Genomic DNA, 21,139 nt, shown 5'->3' with positions numbered 1-21,139 from the left:
AGGAGGGAGCGAAGGAGCGAAGGAGAGAGCAAGAGAGGGAAACGAGAGCATGACTGACTTGCTCGGCCTGATGTGTGCTGCTACCAGGTCAATGCTGTCAATCTTGAAAGAGAGGCCCAACAAAGGTGAGCATGGAAGAGCAGGTCGCAGGATGAGCTGATTGTCATGTTACAGGCCTTGGAGCATATGCTTACAATGTTGAGAACACTGTCCTTGGAAGCCGCGGAATGGACTTCTGGGCTTGTAAGCAGAGGACAGGAGGGGAGTTAGCAAAACAGAGAAGGGGGAGAGGGAGGGAGGACGTGTTGACAGCCGGGGTGGGGGCGGAAGAAGCTGTGTGGTTGCTGTTGCTAACGATCTCCATGCGCAGACGCCAACAACACAAGGCCGCTAGAAAAGGACGCCTTCACCCCCTTCCACTGAGAGTTCGGACGCGCTCGTGCTGTCTTGTAGATTCTCGCCCATGCTGTGAATTTTCTGTGAAACCTGAAAGAGCCCCAGACTTTCTTCTGTTTTAAGTTTCTCCTTACCCCAACCTCTGTCTTCCTCCTCCTCCATCTCCTTCGCTCCACCTCATCCTTCCTCCGTCCTGATTTGAACGAATCGGTCTGTTGTATGCTTTAGGAGCAAGAAGAATTCATGGGAGGGACGCAACAGACGGGGGGGAACGGGGAACAGGAGGGACCAGGGAGGGCAAGGGGAAGGGGGATGGGAAGGAGAGAGCCGATTCCCGCAAGCGATCTTACTTTTCACGTTTGTAATATGTTTTCACTTCAGTCTCATTCAAACTTGTATTTATTGATATCATTCAAACTTGTATTTATTTATATCATTCTAATTTCTATTCAACTTGTTCAAACCTTCATTCACATCGCCCTGCCAACTTTCACTCCTCCACCCTTCACTTGACGTCGTTGTACATAATCCCCGTCCCCTCAAGTGTTGTTCCCTCTATCCTTCTCATCTGTAGTAGCGACGCGGCGTCTGCACAGTCCTCGCCGTCAGGTATCCAGTCCGAGGTGGCTGACGGTCCTTGTCCGTTTCCCTCGAGGTCAGCCAGCCAGGGAGGGAGGTCTTGAGGACGGGGAAGAGAATCTCGCTGGACGCCTTGTGCCTGGCCTTGAGACTCTCCCCGGGGGAGACGCGGGCGACGTGAACGCTCTGAGGGAGGCGGCGGGAGAGGCGGAGCTCGAGCTTGGGGTCGACCTCCATCTCGATGGGAGCAGAGGGAAGGGAGAGGTGCACCTGCTTCTTCGAAGAGACCTGCGGGTGATAGAACCTGCGCACAGTGAGGAAGTTGGGACTCCTCGTCGGCTCCTCATGCGATGGGCTGGAGTAGCGGACGAGGTACGCGGGCTTGTAGACGACGGGCTCCGAGCGAACCTTCCTCATGGTGCCGGTGAACAGCCTCTTGGGACTCACGTCATTCCTCCGCAGGTTCGCTGTGCCATGGTAGTCAGACGCCATGATGCTGATCTGCTCGTGAAGGGCGGGAGGCAGCGCTCTCTTCTTCCCCTCATCCCTGGCGACTTGTCTTGCCCTCTCCTCCTTTTCGCTCGCACTGTCTGCATGCTGGCTCGACTCTTGGACGTCTTCTTCATTGCTGTATCCGTTGAGTGGTTGATTGCTCTTCCCGTGCTGACAAGCTTTGCATCCTTGCAGGCAGAAGACGTTGAGCTTCATCCTGATCAGATGCTCGAACTCATCCTGCGCAGTAGATCAGCATCATCATCGTCTCATCATCCCCGTCAGCTCACCGAGTCTATGAAACCATCATTGTTCAGATCGAACTCCGCAAGCAAGGCCTCCAGCTCTGGTATCGTCATTCGGAGCCCCATGGCAGCAAACGCGTTTCCCAGCTCATGTCTGATGGCAGGTCTGCGTCAGCGGGGGCGGGACGAGAACTTTGGGAAGGCTACATGTCGAGCTGGTCGCTGCCGTTGGCGTCGAACTTCTTGAAAGCAGCCTGGATCTTGTTGGACAGCTGAGGCCGCTGGTTAGAACCAGTGAGCGCATTAGCAAAGGATTACACCTCTGCGCTGGAAACGCCAGAGAAATACTGGATGAAGAACTTCTTTGCATTCTCCAGTGTGCTGGGGGTAGGGCACATGTAAGGGGGACGGCTAACAGTAGCAGGCTGACTGACCTGGCGGTTGATGAGATCGTAGAGGAGACTGAGCTCAGGCGCTGAAAGAGCGAGCCCTTCAGCTCTGCTATCCTGTCCATCATACACTGTACAGAATGTAAGAAATACTTCAGCAACCCCGATAGCAGCAGCAGCACCTCCTCCACACTCTTGGTGCGCGTAAAGACATCTGTAGCCACCAGCCTTTTGAGTCCCTCTTCCAGCGCCTTGTCCTCTGATTCCGAGTCCATCGTTTCAAGCTCTGGGATCATTCCCTACGTTCTCCTCAAGCACAAGAAACAAGCTTCCCTGTTGCAAACCAAACTCAGCGGCGACCCAGAATACTCAAGTTTTCTGAAGCTACAATTCAAGGTAGCTTCGTCAATTGCTCTCAAATAACACACTAGACTTGAATTCAATGCCTGCCCACTTATCTCATCAAGTGTCATTGTAGATTACACCGATTGCTTTTCTACACCCCCCAAAGCTCTTCTGCTTGCTGTCATTTTCGATCTCTACCTCCCACCGTCCAAGTGCACCTCCCCGCATTCCGAGCTCCCAGAACTTCATTTAGTCCTTCCCCTTCGTGTTTGTTCATTCCCCAAGAGTCCCTCTCAGACTCTCGCATCAGTTCGATAGTGTTGTCAGTTTCTCCGTGCTCGCGTTTCACAAAGTCCATCCGTCATGGTCTTCCTCGTTACATTCCATCCCCAGTGCACGTTGCCTTCTCTCCGTTTCTACCTTCTTCCTGCTCTCTCCAATGATCCCCCCTTCTTGCTTCCTTCTTGATCCCTTAATCCTCTCCTCCTCTCCTCCTCTCCTCCTCGCCTATCCTCGAACGCTTCACTGCGCTCGCTACATCCTGTCCTGATCCCATCGCTCATGTCATTATTGATTAAAACTGTATTGTAAAATTGCATCGCTTCACAACTTTGCTAGTACTGTTTTAGGGTCCCTATCAGTGCCCGGCAGGGTGGGGGTTGGAGATTAGATTCTGGACGTTGTAAAATAGGGGTGGTGTCACGAGGAACTGGGGGTAGGGGGTTGCGGTACGGACACAGCTGCTTCATTCCATGGGGTGGGTGGATCATGGAAGGACTTGATGTTAAACGCAATTTTTCACCGACGGGGTGGGGTGGTAGGGCTATGTCTTTGCTAGGGGTGGTTGTGAATGTGGAAATCCTCGACAGGGGTGGTACTTCCCTGAAAGGAGTCAGGATATGTGGGGGTGATGGTAAAAGGGGTAATGAGAAGAAGGGGTGGGGGTGCTCTCTTCAATAAACCAGGTACCCCCTTCCCCCTTTCAGATTCACTTTCCACCACCCCACCTCAGGGATTTTACCCTTTTGGCCTCATTCTGCGGGGAGGTGCCGTAGGGTGGTCTGGAGTACCCCCTTGTTACTAGAGTTTTGGGTACCCCCCCCCCCCCTTTAAGTGAACCCTCACTGGATCAACCTACAAAGATTTCAGTTGAACTATTCGGCGTTATTACACTCGTTACAAAACGTTACTGGCTGTCAAAACACTTGCAACGGATGCGGTGATTGTTTTTTTCTTCTTCTTGATGTCCTCTGTTGAACATCGTGCTTCCTGCCGACTGCTCTTCACATCCTCACTACTCTGTAGCTAGTATGATGCAATGTAACACGTCTTTGACTTGGCTAGCCTACACGCTTGCCTCCTACTCTCTCAGATGATTGACACATACCCAACTGCTTTTTCTTGCCATTGATTTGTCGACAGGCTCTCTCTCCGCTCAATTGTTTCAATGCCGTTGCCAAGTCTAGGAGATTCAATCCTCCCCTCGGAAACTGCTTATACTCCGCCAATCCCACCCGAAATTTCCTTCTCCTCGCACGAACACCATGATATTGTTCAGGCAAGTCAGCGACTGGTCAGCTACATGCGTGAGCACTGCGAGTCGCATGCTGAGATCGAGAAACTTCTTCGCCAAGAGCGCGACCGCGCGATTGCAGATTGTGAAAGCTTGACAAATGCATTGGACGAACTTTGGACGGAGCACTCGAGATGTGGAGACTTTAGCACCCGTGTTAGAGATGCCGAGGACAAGCAAAGAGAATATCAAGAGATTATCACAAGATTGCGGTCACTCTTACGATCCGCATTGCAGCCTTCTCACGTGTGTGCTCTGCGACAGTCAGCATATCGTTCAGGTGGAAAGTGAGAGAGATGAGGCTCGGAGGTGAGGTTTCTTTATCGATCTTTGCGTCTCGTGCTGCAGCTGGAAGAGTTGTTGAACCATCGGCCCAGGTCTTACGCAGACGTGAGCAAGAATCTAGAAGTGTTGAAGATGGCAGAGAACGAAATGCGGACATCACATATCTTCGATCAAGAAATGCAGGCAAAGTATGCTGTCCTTCTGGAAATGCATCGAGGCTGCGAGCGCACAATAGCCGAGCTGAGGTGACCTCAACTTTCTTAGCAAAGCAAGAGACGCTGACCTTTCCTCTTCGCCTTTCCCCCCTCCCTCCTTCCCGGCCAGACAAACGATCTCGGAGCTACAGATCCACGGCCATGCCGAGTGTCAAATGAGGCTCTCGCAGGAGGTCAAATTGAGACAGGCAGCAGAACGACAGCGAGACATCATAGCAGGCGAGTTCAGGGAGTGCTGTGCCACAGTTGATACCCTCAGGCATTTCACACTCCTCTTTCTGCTCAGCTCAAACAAGGTGCAGGAATGAAGTCCAGCTGATGAAGAGCTCGTGCGGCGTCGGCATTTACGTCGCTCACACCAACATTGACAGCCGGGTGCGTGTGTCCAAGGTTCACCCAGGGGGAGCTGCCTGGTACGCTTGCCACAAAGGTGACTGGAACTTTGACAAATATTTACACGCCTGAAACTGACAACAAATCGGATGCAGGCGGCCTCGATCACGACTTTCTCGAGGTAACTGTGGGGTTGAGGCAGTTTCGAACCTGACGTGAAACATGCATAAGCCGGGAGACATCATCGTTGAAGTGGATGGCAAGCCAACATATGACGACCTTGACGTAACAAGCAACTTGTGTCAGGGAGTGCAGGATAGCATCTGCACACTCAAAGTCATTAAGTGCGGTTCATCCTTTGCTCGACGTCTAGATGAACCAGAAGAACAGAGGACACGCACGATGAGGATCAGGCGAGCTCCTCGGCTTCCAGAGGCTGCATGGATGGAGGACGTGGCATCGGGAGCTCTTCTCCGATGCCACCAACCAGAATGCCCTTGCAACACCTTAAAACGCTCCGCTCGCTCTCCATAAATCATTGAGTGATGCTCGCGGCCCCAAAATGAAAGTCAGACTCTCCGCACGGAAACCGTCCGATTGGCTTAGTCTGATGACAGTGACCGGACGCTCCGGCCCCCCCCCAACCCTGCCCGGGCCCCCGGCGGATCGTCACGGCCGCCGCGGCCTGCACCCGTGACTCTCAGGCTGGCCGGGCCGCGCCCCGGGCCGGGGCCCACTACACTGTGAGTGACAGCCCGGCAGGCCGGTCGGCCGTACCGTAGGACACTGAAGCGGCCGCCGGGCCCAACTGACTCTGTGAGCCGACTCCCGAGGCTAGCCTGTGACCTGATATTTTATAAACAGTTGTAATTCCATAGCTATACGAAGCGTCGCATATGGGACTATTACCCTTGTACAAGTTTAGTATCTAATTATTATTTCCTATTGGTTTTTCAATAAAAGTTTTATAAATCCCTAACATGTAGTACAAAATGCTTCGAACATTTATATTTTCCTATGACCCAATGGTTAGGCTGTTATAATCATCCCTTATGAAAGGTACTACCTTCTTCAGCGTCAGCGTACTAATTTCTTTTTATTCTCTAGGGCACAAATAGACCTCACCTCAGTATGAATATACATCTCTAGGACCCTGGTATAACCACCCTACTACTCGGTTTCAGCGAGAGCTTCCGATGCCCCTGCAGCGCATGCCGGGAGTGGAGGGAGGTGGAGGGAGGGAAGCTGCGTGCGAGAAGAGGGGAGGGGGAGGAGGAAGAGACGATGGATCTATCTTCATGACTTTAAGCCGAGACGTTGGTGAGGCTGATTTATACATGAACAAGTTGTTGGGTTAGAAGACGAGGTTGGGCTGCTGGCACCAAGTGAGGTAGGAGCGGGTGTAGCAAGTCAGGAAGACACAGAATACGAAGGAGTAACGACTTCTGATTTTTTGAGATTTGCTGTTTTGAGGATATGAGTGGACATCAGAAGCCATCTCTAGTCGATATCTCATCGCTTAACTCGTCCTCCAGGTGTTTGCCTTGAGGCCGTAAAATCCTCCAAGCAAGTTTCCTCGCTTGGACCTCAAAGATTCAAGCTTCAGAATGCCTCCATGGCGAAATACAAACAGGACGAACTTCATAGGGTCAGCAAGCTCGACTTCTAGATTAGATCACATAGCACGCCTCCATTTTTCTGACTTGACTGTCTTGAGAGAGCCTGGGCTGGAAGTCTTTGCTAGGGACACACCTTTGACGGATTTGGTGAGTGCTTGGAGGTTGAACTCAGCAACTCTCACTTACAGATTGTTCGGCAGCAACCCGAGCCAGATTCTGCTTTCTACGGGGAGTCAATCGACGAATTCGACAGCACCGTGATCCAGTTCGAGGTGGAGAATGCTCAGCTGGAATGGGACTACCCGGGTGTGGAAAAGGAGGCTCGAAAGCTTTCATCCAAACAGAGTCAACAGCTTCTTGCTCATCCTAGCTGTGCTTCTGCATACGCGTCTTTGTTGCAACGCAGGGTCATCTGTTTCCGAGAGGTTTGCTTCGTACCTATACGATGATTTGCATCTGATGACGTTGCCAGGTGCTGACGGCGGCCAGTCGCCATGCAGACGATCACTTCGGAAAGGAAAATGTGAATGGTACCCTGGAGGTAGGAGTGAATGCCTCTGCAGGCCTGCAGGAATCAGATTCCCGTGATGCTCCCTCGCGTCCTATGTTAGTTCAACAAATGCTATGCACCTTCTTGGAATTGGCAGACAGTAGTGAAGGCGAGGCTTCTAAAAGGTCACTCATTGTTGTTGGAGACTTGCTTGCGGCTCAGAAGCCTCTTGTACTTGTCACAGAAAGACCCACTTGGCTTTCTAAGCTTCTGGAGTGGCTCGCGAAATTCTTGTCTGTCAACCAGCAAGCAAGTGATTCTTTTGTCAAGGGTGCGGCAGCCGCAGCAATGTTGAATTTGGGGGTTTGCTCGGGTTCACTGAGATGTATTCTAGCCACTCTTGCCTCACTCCTGATGAACCTGAATAATGGAACAATGCAAGATATTGGTTCGTTTTCTGCCGAATATGGAAAAATTGACTACTCGCAACTCGGGTCAGGAGTAAAGCGTTTGGAGATGAGCTGTGCCATTCCACCCTCATCTACTCCAACCGGAGGACGTACTATTTTTTTGCCGATTTCTCAATTAGGTTCGCCTTCTTTGGTTCCTTCAAGTGGTGGTGGAACATCAAGGGGCGCTCGGCTTCAAATGTCATCTAGTTCCACATGCCACAAATTTGTATCTGTTGCCTCCGATGGCAAGTACATTTATGTGCATAGCACACATGGTTTGGTGAAATATGGCACTGGATACCATGGTACAATAGCTGGGCATGTGTATCTGCACAAATCTAGGTATGTTTTAGAGGCTTCGTCTAGACTCTGTTGCGAAATGCTGATCAACTTTCTAGGTATAGATCTTCAGAACGACCTTGGATAGCATGTGCAGGAGGCTTCTTGTATCTGCGTTCGCCAAACCTGTCTCCTAAAAGCATTCTGATCATCGACTCCAAGACTTTGGAAGAAGTTGGTACGTTGCCAGATAAGGATACAAAGAAAGGTGCTGGAGTGAATTTGATGCCCGAGAAAGGCTGGAATCAGTCTTCTGGTCATACCGACTCCTCAAGGTCCGCTGAACGGCCTGGAAACTCCAGCGGTGCATCCTCCAGAGTTGGTAAGTCTGATTCCATTTATCTACAATTGGATGATTGTGTCACAGAGAGGCTAGAAGGCAACATGCAGATGGGCTTGACTGAATTAGAATTGGAATCTTCAGAAATAGATGATCACATGTTCCTAGATGAATTCTCGCCCAGTCAGACTTTATTCCGGCAATATCACGACAATCGGAGCCGGTTCAGGCAAAGAAGAGAGTTTCTGTCGCCACTGGAGCATGCTGGCAGAGCTGGCAGAGCAGCTGCGCTTCAAGCTGCGCGGGAAGGAATAGAGATGGAAAGGCGATCTTCCGAGACGAATCTCAGTTCTGAGCGCTCACCGCTCATATCGGATGGACGATACCTCCATATTATCTCGAAGAGTCCAGACAAATTACAATCTGTTGTGCAGCCTCAGATGCAGCAATCTGATGTGCGAGAGGAGGATGACGAGTCATCAGAAGGAGGAGGACAGATTGGATCTACCTGGCCGAATTTTTCATTTTCAATTGATACTTTTGATCCGTTGGAAAACATGAAGCATGTTCGTTCGGTCGTCATCAGGGGACCTCCGTGCGACTATGGGATCCATGAGGGAGAAGGAACGCTCTGCTGTGATGTTTGTGGATTGCTCCTCATGAGCAGTAGCTCGCCAGGGCATCGATGCCAAGTGTGTCATCCGGAGTATGATCTGTGTGATCAATGTTGGATGCGAGGAGCCTACACTTCAGGTATGCTCGTCCAATGCTTCTTTGTCTTTTTGTAGATTGATCTTATTGTATTTTGCAACATCAGGTCATAAACCGGATCATCTCGTAAGACAAATGGATACAGTCCCTCAAAATGAATCTGGTGGAGAGCAGATATTTCTTCCTGCATTTCCAGACAAATGCATGGAGTATCAGTCATTCTACACCGATGGAACCTTTTTGATGGTTATCATACCGCCACATCATTGCCAATCGAAAGTGCCGGGATATTTGTGCCGAGTTTTCGACATGAAGGAGGGTCATTATTTATACGACATTTCGCTTGGCGATGCACAGGAAGATCCAAGGAGGGAGCTGGGAAAAGGTGGAGCGACTGGCGGATCTTGTTATGATCCATTCAATGATGTTGTATGGAACATTGATGTTGATGGCCTGAAGGTGAGGAGGTGGCGGCATCCCTGGACTTCAAGTCTTTTACAGCAGAAGTCGTCAGAAATATTTGGCAATGATGTTGACATGGCGGTTGATGATGCGCAAAAAGTTCCCTGCATCAGAAATGTGATGGAATCCATTCTAAAATGCCTTTATGAAGCTGCGGAGAAGCACGCAAGGTGTGTATTTTCGTTTCGAGTGTTGAATTTTTGAATTTGACCTGGATTTCAGATGTGTGATGGAACCATGCCATGATGTATTGCAATCTTGGGTTCCATTCTGCATTGAAGCCATTCCGGAAACCTTCCGCTTGATTCTGGAAATGATGAATTTCTGTATGAAAGGGGAGGGTGCATGGTTGAACAGATTTGTTGACTCAGTTTGCGAGGATAGAGACATGAGACAGGACTTACTGACGTTGCGCACTTGCATGCGTCTTTTGGTCGTAAATATTGGTCAAGTAGATGACAAGATGCGAGAGGATGATGATTTTCGCAACGTCCTTAGCGCACTGCAGAAGCAAATCTTGATTTTAGCAGAGATTCCTGCAGCTTCTTTCTCGGAAATCGATCCGATTCTGAGATCAACTTGTGCAGAAGCAAGCAATGCACTTGTCGCAGGCTTTGATATTTTCTTTCCGGATGCGGAGCAGCAAGCATCTCTTCTATGTCAACTTCTTGAGCAAAAGAAGAAGGGTCGAGTCTTGAGATCTGCTGCTGCTCACTTGGCTAAACCTGGTGTCCTAAATCACATCTTTTCGATTTTTGATGGTCGATGGCTATCAGATTCCGATCAAAGAATGCAACTGGCCGTGAAGCTGTTGTTGTTGTTGTTGGACAATGCAGACCAAGTATCTCAAAATGATCAACCGTCGCAAAACGTTGAAATTTCATCTCAGCTGGAAGACTCTGATGCTATACATGAAGACTCTCACATGTTGAATTTGCTAGCTGCGTTTCAGAGGCACATGCTCAGTGTTCCTTACAGTTCATCGAGATCGACCGGGGAATCAGAGTTGTTGTTGATGACTTACGTGAAGAGTTTGCTTCAAAAAGCTGAGAACAAGATGAAGGAGCTTGTGAAGAATCAAGACGAGAAGGCTGTCGTGCCTTCGTACATTCGGGTTTTAATTCCAACTTTGATCACGGCATTGTTTGACAATGCTTGGAATTATTCGATCTCTACAAATCTTGCATCTGCATTGCTCCCATCTCTGCAAATGCTCCTTCAGGTGCTTGATGAATTCAATCGAAACATTGAAGCGATCAAACTTCAAGATCGTGCCTTTTCTGTGAAATGCACAGAAAGCCGATATTTAGGCGGGCGAGCTTTGTCGATCCCTCGTGGTAAGAGCGGAGCTGCTAAGGGAGCAACAAAATGTCATATTCCTGGAGCTTCGTACATGGTCATCAGGTTGAATGAGGATGTCATTTTGAACAAGAAGGAGCAGCTGAAGATCAGTTGGGAGATCAAGGATGGTGGAGGTTATTCGAACACAATTAAAGGAAGTCACAAGGGCAAGAGGCTCTGGAGGGCCTTTCGTGTGCCTGGGGATACTGTCTGTCTACAGTACAGCAGAAACAACGGACACATTCAAGAAGACCACAGGTCTTCCAAGAACATCAAGTGTTCCATTTATGGATGTGCAAAGAGCAGTTCGCTTCTGATGGCGCTGGATTGGTTGTTCGACTTGGAACTGACTCTTGCCAGCCTCACAGCAAAATTGATGTGGTGTGACCTTCGAAGTGTCCCAAAGCCAATATCTGGAGCATCAGATGAGTGGATCAAGTCATGTTTGTTTGATGGAGGGATCTACCTGGACTGGGCAATGGAAGTGTTTCCTATTCTTTTTGAACATTCTGACAGCGATTCTGTCATGTCGTACAGTGACATTCTGAAAAACCCTAAGCTGTCAATGGGTGGAAATGTCGTATTAGAGCTAACGATGGCTTCGAATGGGTCCACCCTAAAATCCTGTATTGAGCAATATTTGACCACTAATTTGATGCCTCCAGAATGGCTAGACAGAAACATGCTGGTTGTTCTTGGGACAACCATTTGTTCTGCATTAATGCACAAGTTTGATGTCGAAGAAATATTTCCGGACATTCGTGAATGGAACGTCCAAGATTTTCACCAACTTCCATTGGAGATTCAATGCATTTGTAATAGTGCTTTGCGCTTCTTACAAAACTTGATTCTTGAAACACGCGTGAACTTGCAACATGTTGCATCAAATCAAGCAGGTGTGAACTTGGATGAAAGTGGAGCATCAATGGACATGGAAGTTGAGGTTTCGGAGTCAGAGTTCTCGATCGATTCTAACAAAGCTGAGATTTCGAACAAGGTGAAAAGTAAGGCATTTGAAATCATGTTGAGGTGCATGCTTGTGATCTCAACGAAGATGCATGGTGATCCAAGCATCTGGCCCGTTTTCCAGGCAGAATTCCAAAATCTTTCTGTTGAGGATAAGGAGAAACATTCAGGATCCCTCACCAAATTCTCTGGAGAGCATGCCAACACATTTCGCTATGGGGTGGACCTCTGTACCAAGTTTCTGATTTCAGATGTTCCAGCCAGGAAAGTGATCGAGGCAGCACAAGAAAATAGAAATGTCATAGCAAGGCGCAAGATGCGTCTCCAGACGATGTCAGGGCTGTTGAAGCAGATATCTTTCACCTCTGTGAAACAGATCATGATATCTACATTCACAACCGGTCCATTCCCACCAGATCTGCAAAGGAGTGTGCCACGGTTTCATATCACAAATGCACTCTACTTGTACAATCAATCATCAAAGATCGAACTAAGGGATGAATCGGCAAAGTTATTTGGATATCTGGCTGAATTTCTGCTGGACCGAGAAGGACCCATGGATCGAACTGATACGTCGTTGAAGCATTTGGTACTAAGTGCATTCTTCTCTCTCCAGTTGGAACCAGAAGATGTCAAGTTTATGATAGAAAACTCGATCGTGGCCAAGCTATCGCAACTCATGTTGGATCCTTCTTTGAAGCACTTTCCATGCTTCACTTCTACTGAAGGGGATCGGGTTGATCTAGATACGCTGACCGGTCTTTGTGACGCAGCTATGTCGGTGCTGTTTCATGTCTCCTCCAGTTGCGCACAACTTGATCCTTCCGATTCAGAGCTGCAAGCTGACATTCATACATTTCTGAGTCATGCCATTGCGTTTGGACAAAATTTATTTCAGAGTATTGATGCTCTGAAGCCAAATGAATCAAAGGATTTGCTGCAGCTCAAGACCCTGACATGGTTGCATGGACTAGCCCATCGGAAGTCATACATCTCTTTAATGATTTTCCAAAATACAGAACTCTTCTCAGTGTTGTGCCGGTGGGCCATCACTGCTGAAAGTCCTCAGATTCAGAGAGTTGTTCTTGTTCTCCTGAGCAATGTCATCAGATGCAGCGATGTCTGTGATGCAATGCAGAGTCAGAATGAGGCAAGTGTGCGTCAGCTATTCGATTTGCAGAACCATGGAAATTTGTTGGATACAATCTTTCGAGATATTGGAACGATTCTTGGCGCTACAAGGGAGGAAAGCTACAGCGACAAGTCAGCCTCGAGTCCGCAGGCACCTATTGACTTCTCTACAGACAGCAATGAGTTGAAGAATGCGCAGTGGGTTACTTTGGCATTTCCCTACAGTCATGGCGTGTCGATGGATTCATCGTCTGCTCAAAAATTCATGTGTGATTGTCAAAAGGCTTTGAAGTTGACAAGCAAGTTCAAAGATATGGATGAAGAATCTTTGAAGAAGGAGGCGTCAGAGTTGTCAAACCAGCTACAGACGAATCAGAAATGTGTTCTGTATGAAGGATCATATGACGATTGCCAATCTTTGTCGTTGCAATGGGAGTCGTCAGTAGCGTTCACAGTTGTGATCAGGGGGCGAACAACCAGCAAGTCGGAGAACAATAAGCCATGGAGGTGGAGGAGTGGGCACGCAAAGTTAAGTGTCGCAATGGAATTGGTGAATTTCATGAAGCGAATTTGTGCGAATCCTTCTTTGCGGAAGTTGATTCTAGGGATGGCCTTTGAAATGATGAAATTGTCAAGGGAACATCTCCTTTCATCGCGATCTCTTCCTAGTTCTAGTATCAATCAATCCATTTTGGCAAAAGGAATGGCAGCGGTTGAGCTTTTCTGTGCTGAAACCGATGTCAGCATTCGAGTTGGCTCGAGAATCAGGCTGCCGATGATCGGGTCGGCTGGCCGTGTGCCCTCAAGATATGGTATCGTTGTGCGCTGCGACCATTTGCTGGGTATGATGTGTGTACTGCCTGAAGACGTCATCTTCTCGAAATCCTTGCAAAACTGGGTTCCAATTACTCTTCCGATTGTGAGCTCGACCTGTTCTTTCAATCAGAAGAACGATTCCCTCTTTCAGCTCCTCTTGGGAAGCGACCAAAACGAGGCGAAACTGGCCCTCCAGAACATCATGGATATGTTTGCTTGCCTGCGGTTGATGAGAGAGAAGGAGGGCAATGCCGAGAGGTGGTGTAGGTCATTCCAGAGCCGGCTCCTCTCGTCCCTGTCTACCATTTTGAACCAGAATGACGTTGATCACACAGAGCTTCTAGCCAACGGTGTGTTGGACGACCTCATTCACTTTGCTGTGAAGAATATCAACCATCTTGACCCGATCACCCACGAAGTGAAGCGCGCAGGCATCCTTTCTCTGCTGTGCGAAAGCAAGGACAAAGCCCCTTTGACCCTGCTTTCCAACGCCCGAGCTTCGGGTCCCGGAGGAGGTGGAGGGATGGCAGGAAGCGCAGACAGCTCGATGCCTGTCGGTTCGACACCCTCCTCAAATCCCCCAAGATCGCAGCGGATGATCCCAGCGATGGAGTCGTTCATGCGAAATTCTCGAGCTCCCTTGAGGAACGATCAAAGGCGGACAAGGGAACTCGCGGCGGCGAATCTTGCTGAAATCACCGGCAGCCCTCTGAGACTGTGCCAACATGCGCTGGACAGGGAGAACGGAAATCAGGACAGAGCTGCGAACTGGATCTTTGAACATGGCGAGAGCTTCTTGTCTGATCACCCTGAGTATTCAGAGGCTGCAGATGGGGGTGGGGAGGGCGGCAATTTGAATTCCACGACAGATGATTCAGAAGTTCCTTTGTGTTTGCTCTGCGACTGTTACAGTTTCTATGAAGATACCAACCAGAGCGTTGCAATAGAAAGCGAGCTAGGCATCAGCTCAAGCACCTCTGGATTTGGAAGCACTTTCACTGAATTCCCGTCTAGTGTCCTGGATGAGCTGAGGGCTTTCGGAAATAATGACGACCGGATCTACGACGAACGGGCGTACCTCAGCACACCAACTATCACTCTGCTGGGCAGGCCTCGGGGGGGAGGGAGTGTTCTAATCCCGTCTAGCAGTTCTTCCCACAGGGCCCGCGAAGAGAGTCTTCGACCGGGAATGCTCGTTATCTTGTCGGAGCTTGACGTCAGTGATGTTCGTGAAGCCATGTACGGTGTCAATCGGAAGCTGATAGGTCGTTGTATGTTCGTAGATGGAATAGAAAAATCATCTTCAGATGTCAATATGGCTAAGTTGTTATGCTACGATAGCACATCGTCTATAGTTTACTCTGTTGTTGTCCCATCGAGTTGTTTGGATCGCGTTAATAGAAGCTACAGCAATTTCTTGGATTACGAAGCAACTCCTCATGAAATGATGAGATCATTGGCGGACCTGGATCACAAATTATGCAGCATGTATGCAAGGAGTTGTATCCGATTGCTGTTGGCCAACTTTCCAGCAAATTTCTCATTCAGCGAAGCAACTTTTGGAGGCCGATCGTCTCTAATGAACCTGATCAATGCAGCAGCAGTAGGTAGCAGTTTCTTGACTTTGGACAAGTTCCTCATCTTCCCAACCTCTGCCAGAAGGGAGAAGGATGCTTTGACTTTTGCGGACGTCCTTCAGAGGAGGATCGAGATGCTTCTGCAGGGCGAAATGAAAGATTTCGAATCTAACGAGAGCAACGATTCTACGGAGAGGCACATGGGCTCAGAGAGGCAGAAACGTGATCGAGCCGACCTTGGGATGGACAGCGAATGGAAGGAAATGCTGGATTTGCCAGAGGAATCTGATGTTGCGTTGAAGGAAAAGAGAAGGAAGTTGACTTCAAATCCTGTTGGGTACGGCGCCAACTTAAGCCTTACCTACGGTGGTGTGGGTGGAGCAGTATTTCAAAAAGACGGAGAGGACCTTCAATCCAATATCATCGATTTCCTGGTCGACGAGTGCCAGTCCAGCTTGAAGAATGCTCTGGCGACGCTCTCGAGTGTTGAAGAAAGCTCGGAACACCCTTACATCCGCAGCCAGGCAACCGCTGGCTCAGCCGGTGCTCGACATTTTTACATCGAGGGAGTTTCATGGTTGTATGTGGTGTTTGACGCGCGATGTTCTCTGCTGAATCATGAAGCGATGAAGTTTTACAGCGATGCTGCTTGCACTGATTTGATAGCAACTGCGACGTCGGACGATAGGAGGAAGGCATTCATGCCGCTTATCCTCCCGTCACCTGTATGGATGACGCTATCAAGCAGTACTACTTCTAACAGCACCAGCACAGCCCCGACAGAAGACTCGGAACAGAGCTGGGGTTTCAGAGTTCAAGCCCTTGCGATCGGCGAGAAACATCTGTCATCGGCCATCTTACTTTGCAACTTGCTGCTGAATTGTCACACACTGTTGGCAAGGCAACACTTTTACACAATGCTGGAGGGCCTTCTTGACCTGTTGGAGAAGTCATCTGCCATTGCAATCCCTCATTGCCTGCAACTGCACAACATCACGTGCAGGCTGATGCGCCAACTGGGGTCAACGGCTGATTGCAGTCTATCACTTGCTTTGCATTCGGCTTTCTCAAAACTTGTGAGTTCCTTTCCTCCCTCTTTTCGTTTTCTTTTTCCCTGCCTCTTGATTTCCTCCATGACACTTTGTGACATTTCTTCTAGATGCACGAGGCCAATGCAAGGTTCGTGTGGGAGAGCAAGCACTACAGCGGCAAGAGGGGCAGCTCGGAAGATCTGCTGTGCCCTCGATCGACGTACATGTGCTCTCTTGCAGAGCTTCTCGCCACTCGTTCCCTGGTGTTTGAGCCATGCATGACTGCGCATCCTAAGGAGGTAAACCCGTCGTCAAACGCCCCTTGGTTGGACAGTCTAGATCAGACGATGAGGATCGCGGCAAAGCTCTATGATGGGAAGGAAAGCGAGAGAAACTCGTTGATCGATGATGGATACATGATATTTGAAGAAGACAGATCCATCATGATGGAGTGCGACAAGTACGAATCCATGAGCTCGATCTTTGACGAGAGTGGAAACGGCGAGCTGTCAGCACGAGCAGAGGAGGCCTTGAATGAGTTGTTTCAGCTGGAGCCAGATGCAGTTCATCAGGTATGCAGATGTTTGAACCCCGCCCAGCCACGGGCGACGAAGCCAAAGGACTTCTTGAATCAAGCCAAGACTTTAGCAATGCAAGACATCTCAAAGCTGTGGGAGATTTTCTTTTCGTTCCATTTTGATCGGTAACCCTCAATTTCCTGTGCCGAAGTGCCTGACGACAAGGCAGGTATCTGGTGAGATGGGATACTGATAGAGATGCAGAGTTGGTTTCTCTTGTGAACATGCAGAGTGAAGACACTGGAGTCGCGGCTATGAAGATTCCCGCAGCTCAAATCGTGGTCACTGAGTATTACAGGAGGAAGTTGCTTCGTCTCAACTCTGTCCCTCAGCAGTCACTGCAAAGACGATTCATCTTGTTGAAGTTATTTAATCGCCACCTTCACCAGGCAATTGTGCTGGTAGACTTCTCTCATCGTAATGTACAGCTTTCCATTGCCGCGACTATCTGTGAGCTTCAGGTTAATTCTTCCCTTGTTTTCGTCTGTGATCGTATAGCTGACTTCTCCCTTTGTCCTGCAGTATCTGATCTTCTATCAGACCAAGGCTTCTTTCCACAACCTCGTGCTCGACTGGACTGCCTGCCAGTCTAGAAACTCCGATCGGGGACTCCTGGAAGTCTTGATCCACCGACCGGGACGAAGGGCACGAGACTCCAAGGAGAAGGCAGAAGAGCACGAGAGGTGGAGGCTGCAGATCTCGTCCAAGACAGAACCTCACTCGAGGCTCGAAGAATTCCTCGTGGCCCCTTCAGACTTTGGTAGCGCTAGGGAAATGGCAGCGGATCAGCTGGTCAGGGCGAAGCTTGTTTTCACAGATCCCCCTAACGGGTCTATGCCTCTACGGAACAAGGACGAAATCAAAGGCAACATCGCGCTGATCGAACGCGGTGGGGGGCAGTTTGTCAATGTCGTGAGGCGAGCGCAGGAGGCTGGGGCAGTGGCGGTGATCATGGCAGACTCCAAGGAAGGGCCCTTGTTCCTCATGAGCACAGAGCTCGGAAACTCCGGGGACGATGTGGCGATCCCGGCCGTCTTGCTTTCCCTGGCGGACAGCATGCTGCTCATGATGAGGGGAGGGACGCTGGTGGCGACCATCAGCGCCGACGGGGTGCTGATGCAGACTTACAGGCAACTGCGGTACGTGCCTGCTGCAAGGCTCCGGCAACGAGATGAGATGGCGTGGAGGGTGAAGTTCCAAGGGGAGGGGCACCAGGGCTACCAGGGGCCCTACAGGGAAGCTATGTCCGCCCTGTGCACGGACCTGCAGTCTCCTCAACTTCCCCTCTTCATCAAGTGCGCCAATGCTGTCTCTGGCATCGGGGACAACCGTGACAAGTTCGTGCCGAGGCCGTCAGCGAGCAGCCCTGAGCTGCTGGATATGTTCTTCTTCATCGGTCAGCTCATGGGGGTTGCCATGCGGACGCAGAACTTGCTCAGTCTCGACTTCCCTTCTCTTGTCTGGAAGTCGCTGATCGGCATTGAGCTGGACGAGGAGGATCTGAAGGCCACCGACTACTCCTGCTGGAGCTCCTTGCAGTTCCGCGATGAGGACGGGCAAGCGATCGGCGCCAACAAGTTTGAGGAGCTGTTCCAGTACACCTTCATGACCGTTCTCACCGACGGCAAGTGTGTTCCTCTTTTCGAGGGAGGAGAGGAGACGCGCGTGACCTTCGAGAGGCGGCATGAGTACGCGGAGCTGGTGAAGCAAGCACGACTGCGAGAGAGCAAGGAGCAGCTGAGTAAGATGAGGGACGGGCTCTGCTCCATCGTTCCTTCCTCCATGCTCTGCCTCATGACCCACGAAGAGCTCGAGCGGCGCGTCTGCGGGATCCCCGAGATCGACATCGCAACCCTCAAGCGCCACACGCGCTACCGCGGATCCTTCTCTGCGGACTCGCCCCACATCCAGATGTTCTGGGAGGTGCTGGAGGGCTTCAGCCAGGAGGATCGTCGACTCTTCATCCGCTTCGCGTGAGGGTGTAGCGGTTGCTTGCGTTGGTTCCTCACCCGTGCTGGCAGGTGGGGGAGAGAGCGTCTGCCGCTCGAGTCAGACTACTCGGAGCACTCGTCCATGAAACTTTTCCCCTCCGATCGCGGGGACGGTGACTCTGTCCTGCCCGAGGCCGAGACGTGTTTCTTCATCGTGAAGCTTCCCAAGTAGACAAGACCTGCTGTGTCTCCTCCTCGCTGACTCCCTTGCAGGTACAGAACCAAGGAGCTGATGAAGGAAAACCTTCTTGCCGCCATCACTGCCTGCCGAGAGATCAACTACTAAGTAGAAGAGATGATGCCTGTAATGTACAAGACTTATTCATTCACCTTGACGAGAGGCCGCTAGCATTGCAACTAGCATTACAACACAGTAGCATTACAACCGGTGAACAACTAGTGAACAAACAGTCAACAACTAGTGAACAACTGGTGTACAACTAGTGAACAACCAGTGAACAACTAGTGAACAACTAGTGAACAAACAGTCAACAACTAGTGAACTACTGGTGAACTACTGGTGAACTACTGGTGAACAAACAGTGAACTACTGGTGAACAAACAGTGAACTACTGGTGAACTACTGGTGAACTACTGGTGAACTACTGGTGAACTACTGGTGAACAAACAGTGAACAACCAGTGAACAACTAGTGAACTACTGGTGAACAACTTGTGAACAAACAGTGAACTTTTTTGAACAACTTGTGAACAACTTGGACTACTTTGGGACCACCAACAAGTTGCCGAGTCTCGGCGTAAACTCCCAGTCAGGATTCGGTGACGAGTCTGGACGGTTAAAAACCGTTACTGTAACTAGGAGGGGTGCAACGGAATATTGTGCAGGGGTGGTCACCTCAAGGAGGAAACAGTGAATCTGTAAAGGTGGGGTAGTTGATAGTAAATAATGGGGTAGTGTAAATGAAGGGGTCATGATTACACGTTGGGTTGAAGGAATCGAGGGGTGGGGTGGATCCACGAGCGGAGGCCATGCCAAGGAAACAGCAGCGAGGTACCTGAGAGGGAAGAGGAAGAGGAAGAGGAAGAGGGAGGGAGGGAGGAAAGGATGGAAGAGGATTGATGAGGATAGTGTAATGAAGGGAGAGGGCCGGACGGGGCAGGGCTGGGGAGGATTTTTGACGGGGGAAGCAGAGGAAGGGAACAGATGTTATAGGGAGTGATGGTTCAAGGAAAGAAACTAGAGGGGAGGAAGCGTTGGAGCAACATAGAAGAAACTCTGTGACGTCAAGATCGTTCACAGGCAGCGCGCATGCGGGCAAGGGGAAATCGAAGAACCTGGGGTTTGAGGAGGAGGTCACCGCGAACTTGACCGATGTTCTCTGTACTTGGATCCTCCTGGCTGGCATGTCATGCACTGTCATCTGGAGCGAGTTTGCGATTCCTCGCATGTGCTCGAGGTCGTCGGGTGGCAAGGTAAGGAGGAGGAAGAGGAGGGAGAAGGGAGGGGAAGGGAGGGGAAGGGAGGACACAAGAGGGAGGAAGATCAAGCTGATGTATGCGAGCGACACTGATTAACTTGTCTCAGTTCCTCACTTTCAGCTGCGAGGAGGGTGTTGTCTTCTCCTACATCTTCTCCCTCGTCGCCATCACCACCTACTTCCTCCCTCCTCACACCACCAACCCCATGGAGCTGCTCTTCGTTCAGATGCCTGTCAAGCGACGAGCGGTCAAGTTCGTGCTGCAGCTGGGAGCGGCAGCTGTGTTTGCAGCTGCTGTGAAGAGGATTGGGGTATCGCCAGTGGCGGAGGTTCAGTTCGCGGACAAGGTCTATCGCGATGCTCTCCCCAAGATCAACCTCTGCACCCATCCCACCGCCACCTCCTTCCATCGCTCCATCGTCAAGCCGGACGCGTGCGTGCCCGTGTGGCCCTCCCTCTCCTCCTCCGGCTTCTCCATGGGTGCCGTACTCAACGAGGCCCTCCACACTCTCCTCCTCAACCTCGTCGCCAGCTTCGTCTGCCCCCGCGTCGGTTCCTTCCTCCCGTTCGCCGTTGCCACCTGTGTTGTCACCACCATCCGCAGCCCCATTGCCAACACCGGCCCCGCGCTCAATATGGTCCCTGCGGTCGCCTCTGCCTTCCTCCATGGCGGCCTCGACGCCTTGCGCGTTCATCTGCTGGGAACGCTGATCGGGGTGATGGGAGCCTACCTGCTGGAGAAGAGGTCGGGTATCCTCGTCGGCTCCTTCCGCTCCGTCTGGTCCCTGCGGTCACAGCAGGAGAGCAGCGCGAGCAGCGCCATGCAGGAGCTGCTCAAGGAGGAGAAGAGGTGGAGCGAGTCGTTTGCCTGCCCTGACAAAGCTGACGAGGTTGCGACAGGACTCAGCCCTCCAACAAGAAGAAGGTCAAGACTACATAAAGGTCCTTCTCCTCCTGCCCTCCTCGTCTCTCCTCGTATCCACTCCTGCCCTCCTCGTCTCTCCTCGTATCCACTCCTCTTTCCTCGCTCCAGTTCTCACTGTCCTGCTTTCCTCTCTTGCACCA

At 50.5% G+C, this 21,139-nt stretch overlaps 4 protein-coding genes across 4 annotated transcripts; 3 read left to right on the top strand and 1 right to left on the bottom strand.

Annotated features, from left to right (window-relative positions):
* Positions 1-960: 960 nt before the first annotated feature.
* Positions 961-2,376, bottom strand: GUITHDRAFT_138894 (hypothetical protein; the record flags this gene model as incomplete). The annotated part of the gene is made up of 6 exons (XM_005832614.1): positions 961-1,707; positions 1,758-1,866; positions 1,920-1,993; positions 2,033-2,093; positions 2,147-2,232; positions 2,284-2,376. 6 exons carry the CDS (start codon positions 2,374-2,376, stop codon positions 961-963), a joined length of 1,170 nt encoding a protein of 389 aa, XP_005832671.1.
* A 1,652-nt stretch (positions 2,377-4,028) lies between these two features.
* GUITHDRAFT_108565 (hypothetical protein) lies at positions 4,029-5,363 on the top strand (the record flags this gene model as incomplete). The annotated part of the gene is made up of 7 exons (XM_005832613.1): positions 4,029-4,231; positions 4,284-4,328; positions 4,397-4,549; positions 4,822-4,949; positions 5,008-5,033; positions 5,159-5,201; positions 5,266-5,363. 7 exons carry the CDS (start codon positions 4,029-4,031, stop codon positions 5,361-5,363), a joined length of 696 nt encoding a protein of 231 aa, XP_005832670.1.
* A 12,524-nt stretch (positions 5,364-17,887) lies between these two features.
* GUITHDRAFT_71210 (hypothetical protein) lies at positions 17,888-18,922 on the top strand (the record flags this gene model as incomplete). The annotated part of the gene is made up of 3 exons (XM_005832612.1): positions 17,888-18,618; positions 18,667-18,804; positions 18,850-18,922. The coding sequence occupies 3 exons, from the start codon at positions 17,888-17,890 to the stop codon at positions 18,920-18,922; spliced, it is 942 nt and encodes a 313-aa protein (XP_005832669.1).
* A 703-nt stretch (positions 18,923-19,625) lies between these two features.
* GUITHDRAFT_138891 (hypothetical protein) lies at positions 19,626-21,014 on the top strand (the record flags this gene model as incomplete). Its single annotated transcript, XM_005832611.1, has 4 exons — positions 19,626-19,647; positions 19,897-20,069; positions 20,182-20,924; positions 20,975-21,014. The coding sequence occupies 4 exons, from the start codon at positions 19,626-19,628 to the stop codon at positions 21,012-21,014; spliced, it is 978 nt and encodes a 325-aa protein (XP_005832668.1).
* Between the last annotated feature and the right edge of the window lie 125 nt (positions 21,015-21,139).

Source organism: Guillardia theta (assembly GCF_000315625.1).
Source record: "Guillardia theta CCMP2712 unplaced genomic scaffold GUITHscaffold_34, whole genome shotgun sequence".
In the NCBI taxonomy this organism is placed as follows: domain Eukaryota; class Cryptophyceae; order Pyrenomonadales; family Geminigeraceae; genus Guillardia; species Guillardia theta.
The sequence above is the reverse complement of the archived record's forward strand: the minus strand, read 5'-3'. Positions and strand labels throughout refer to the sequence as shown.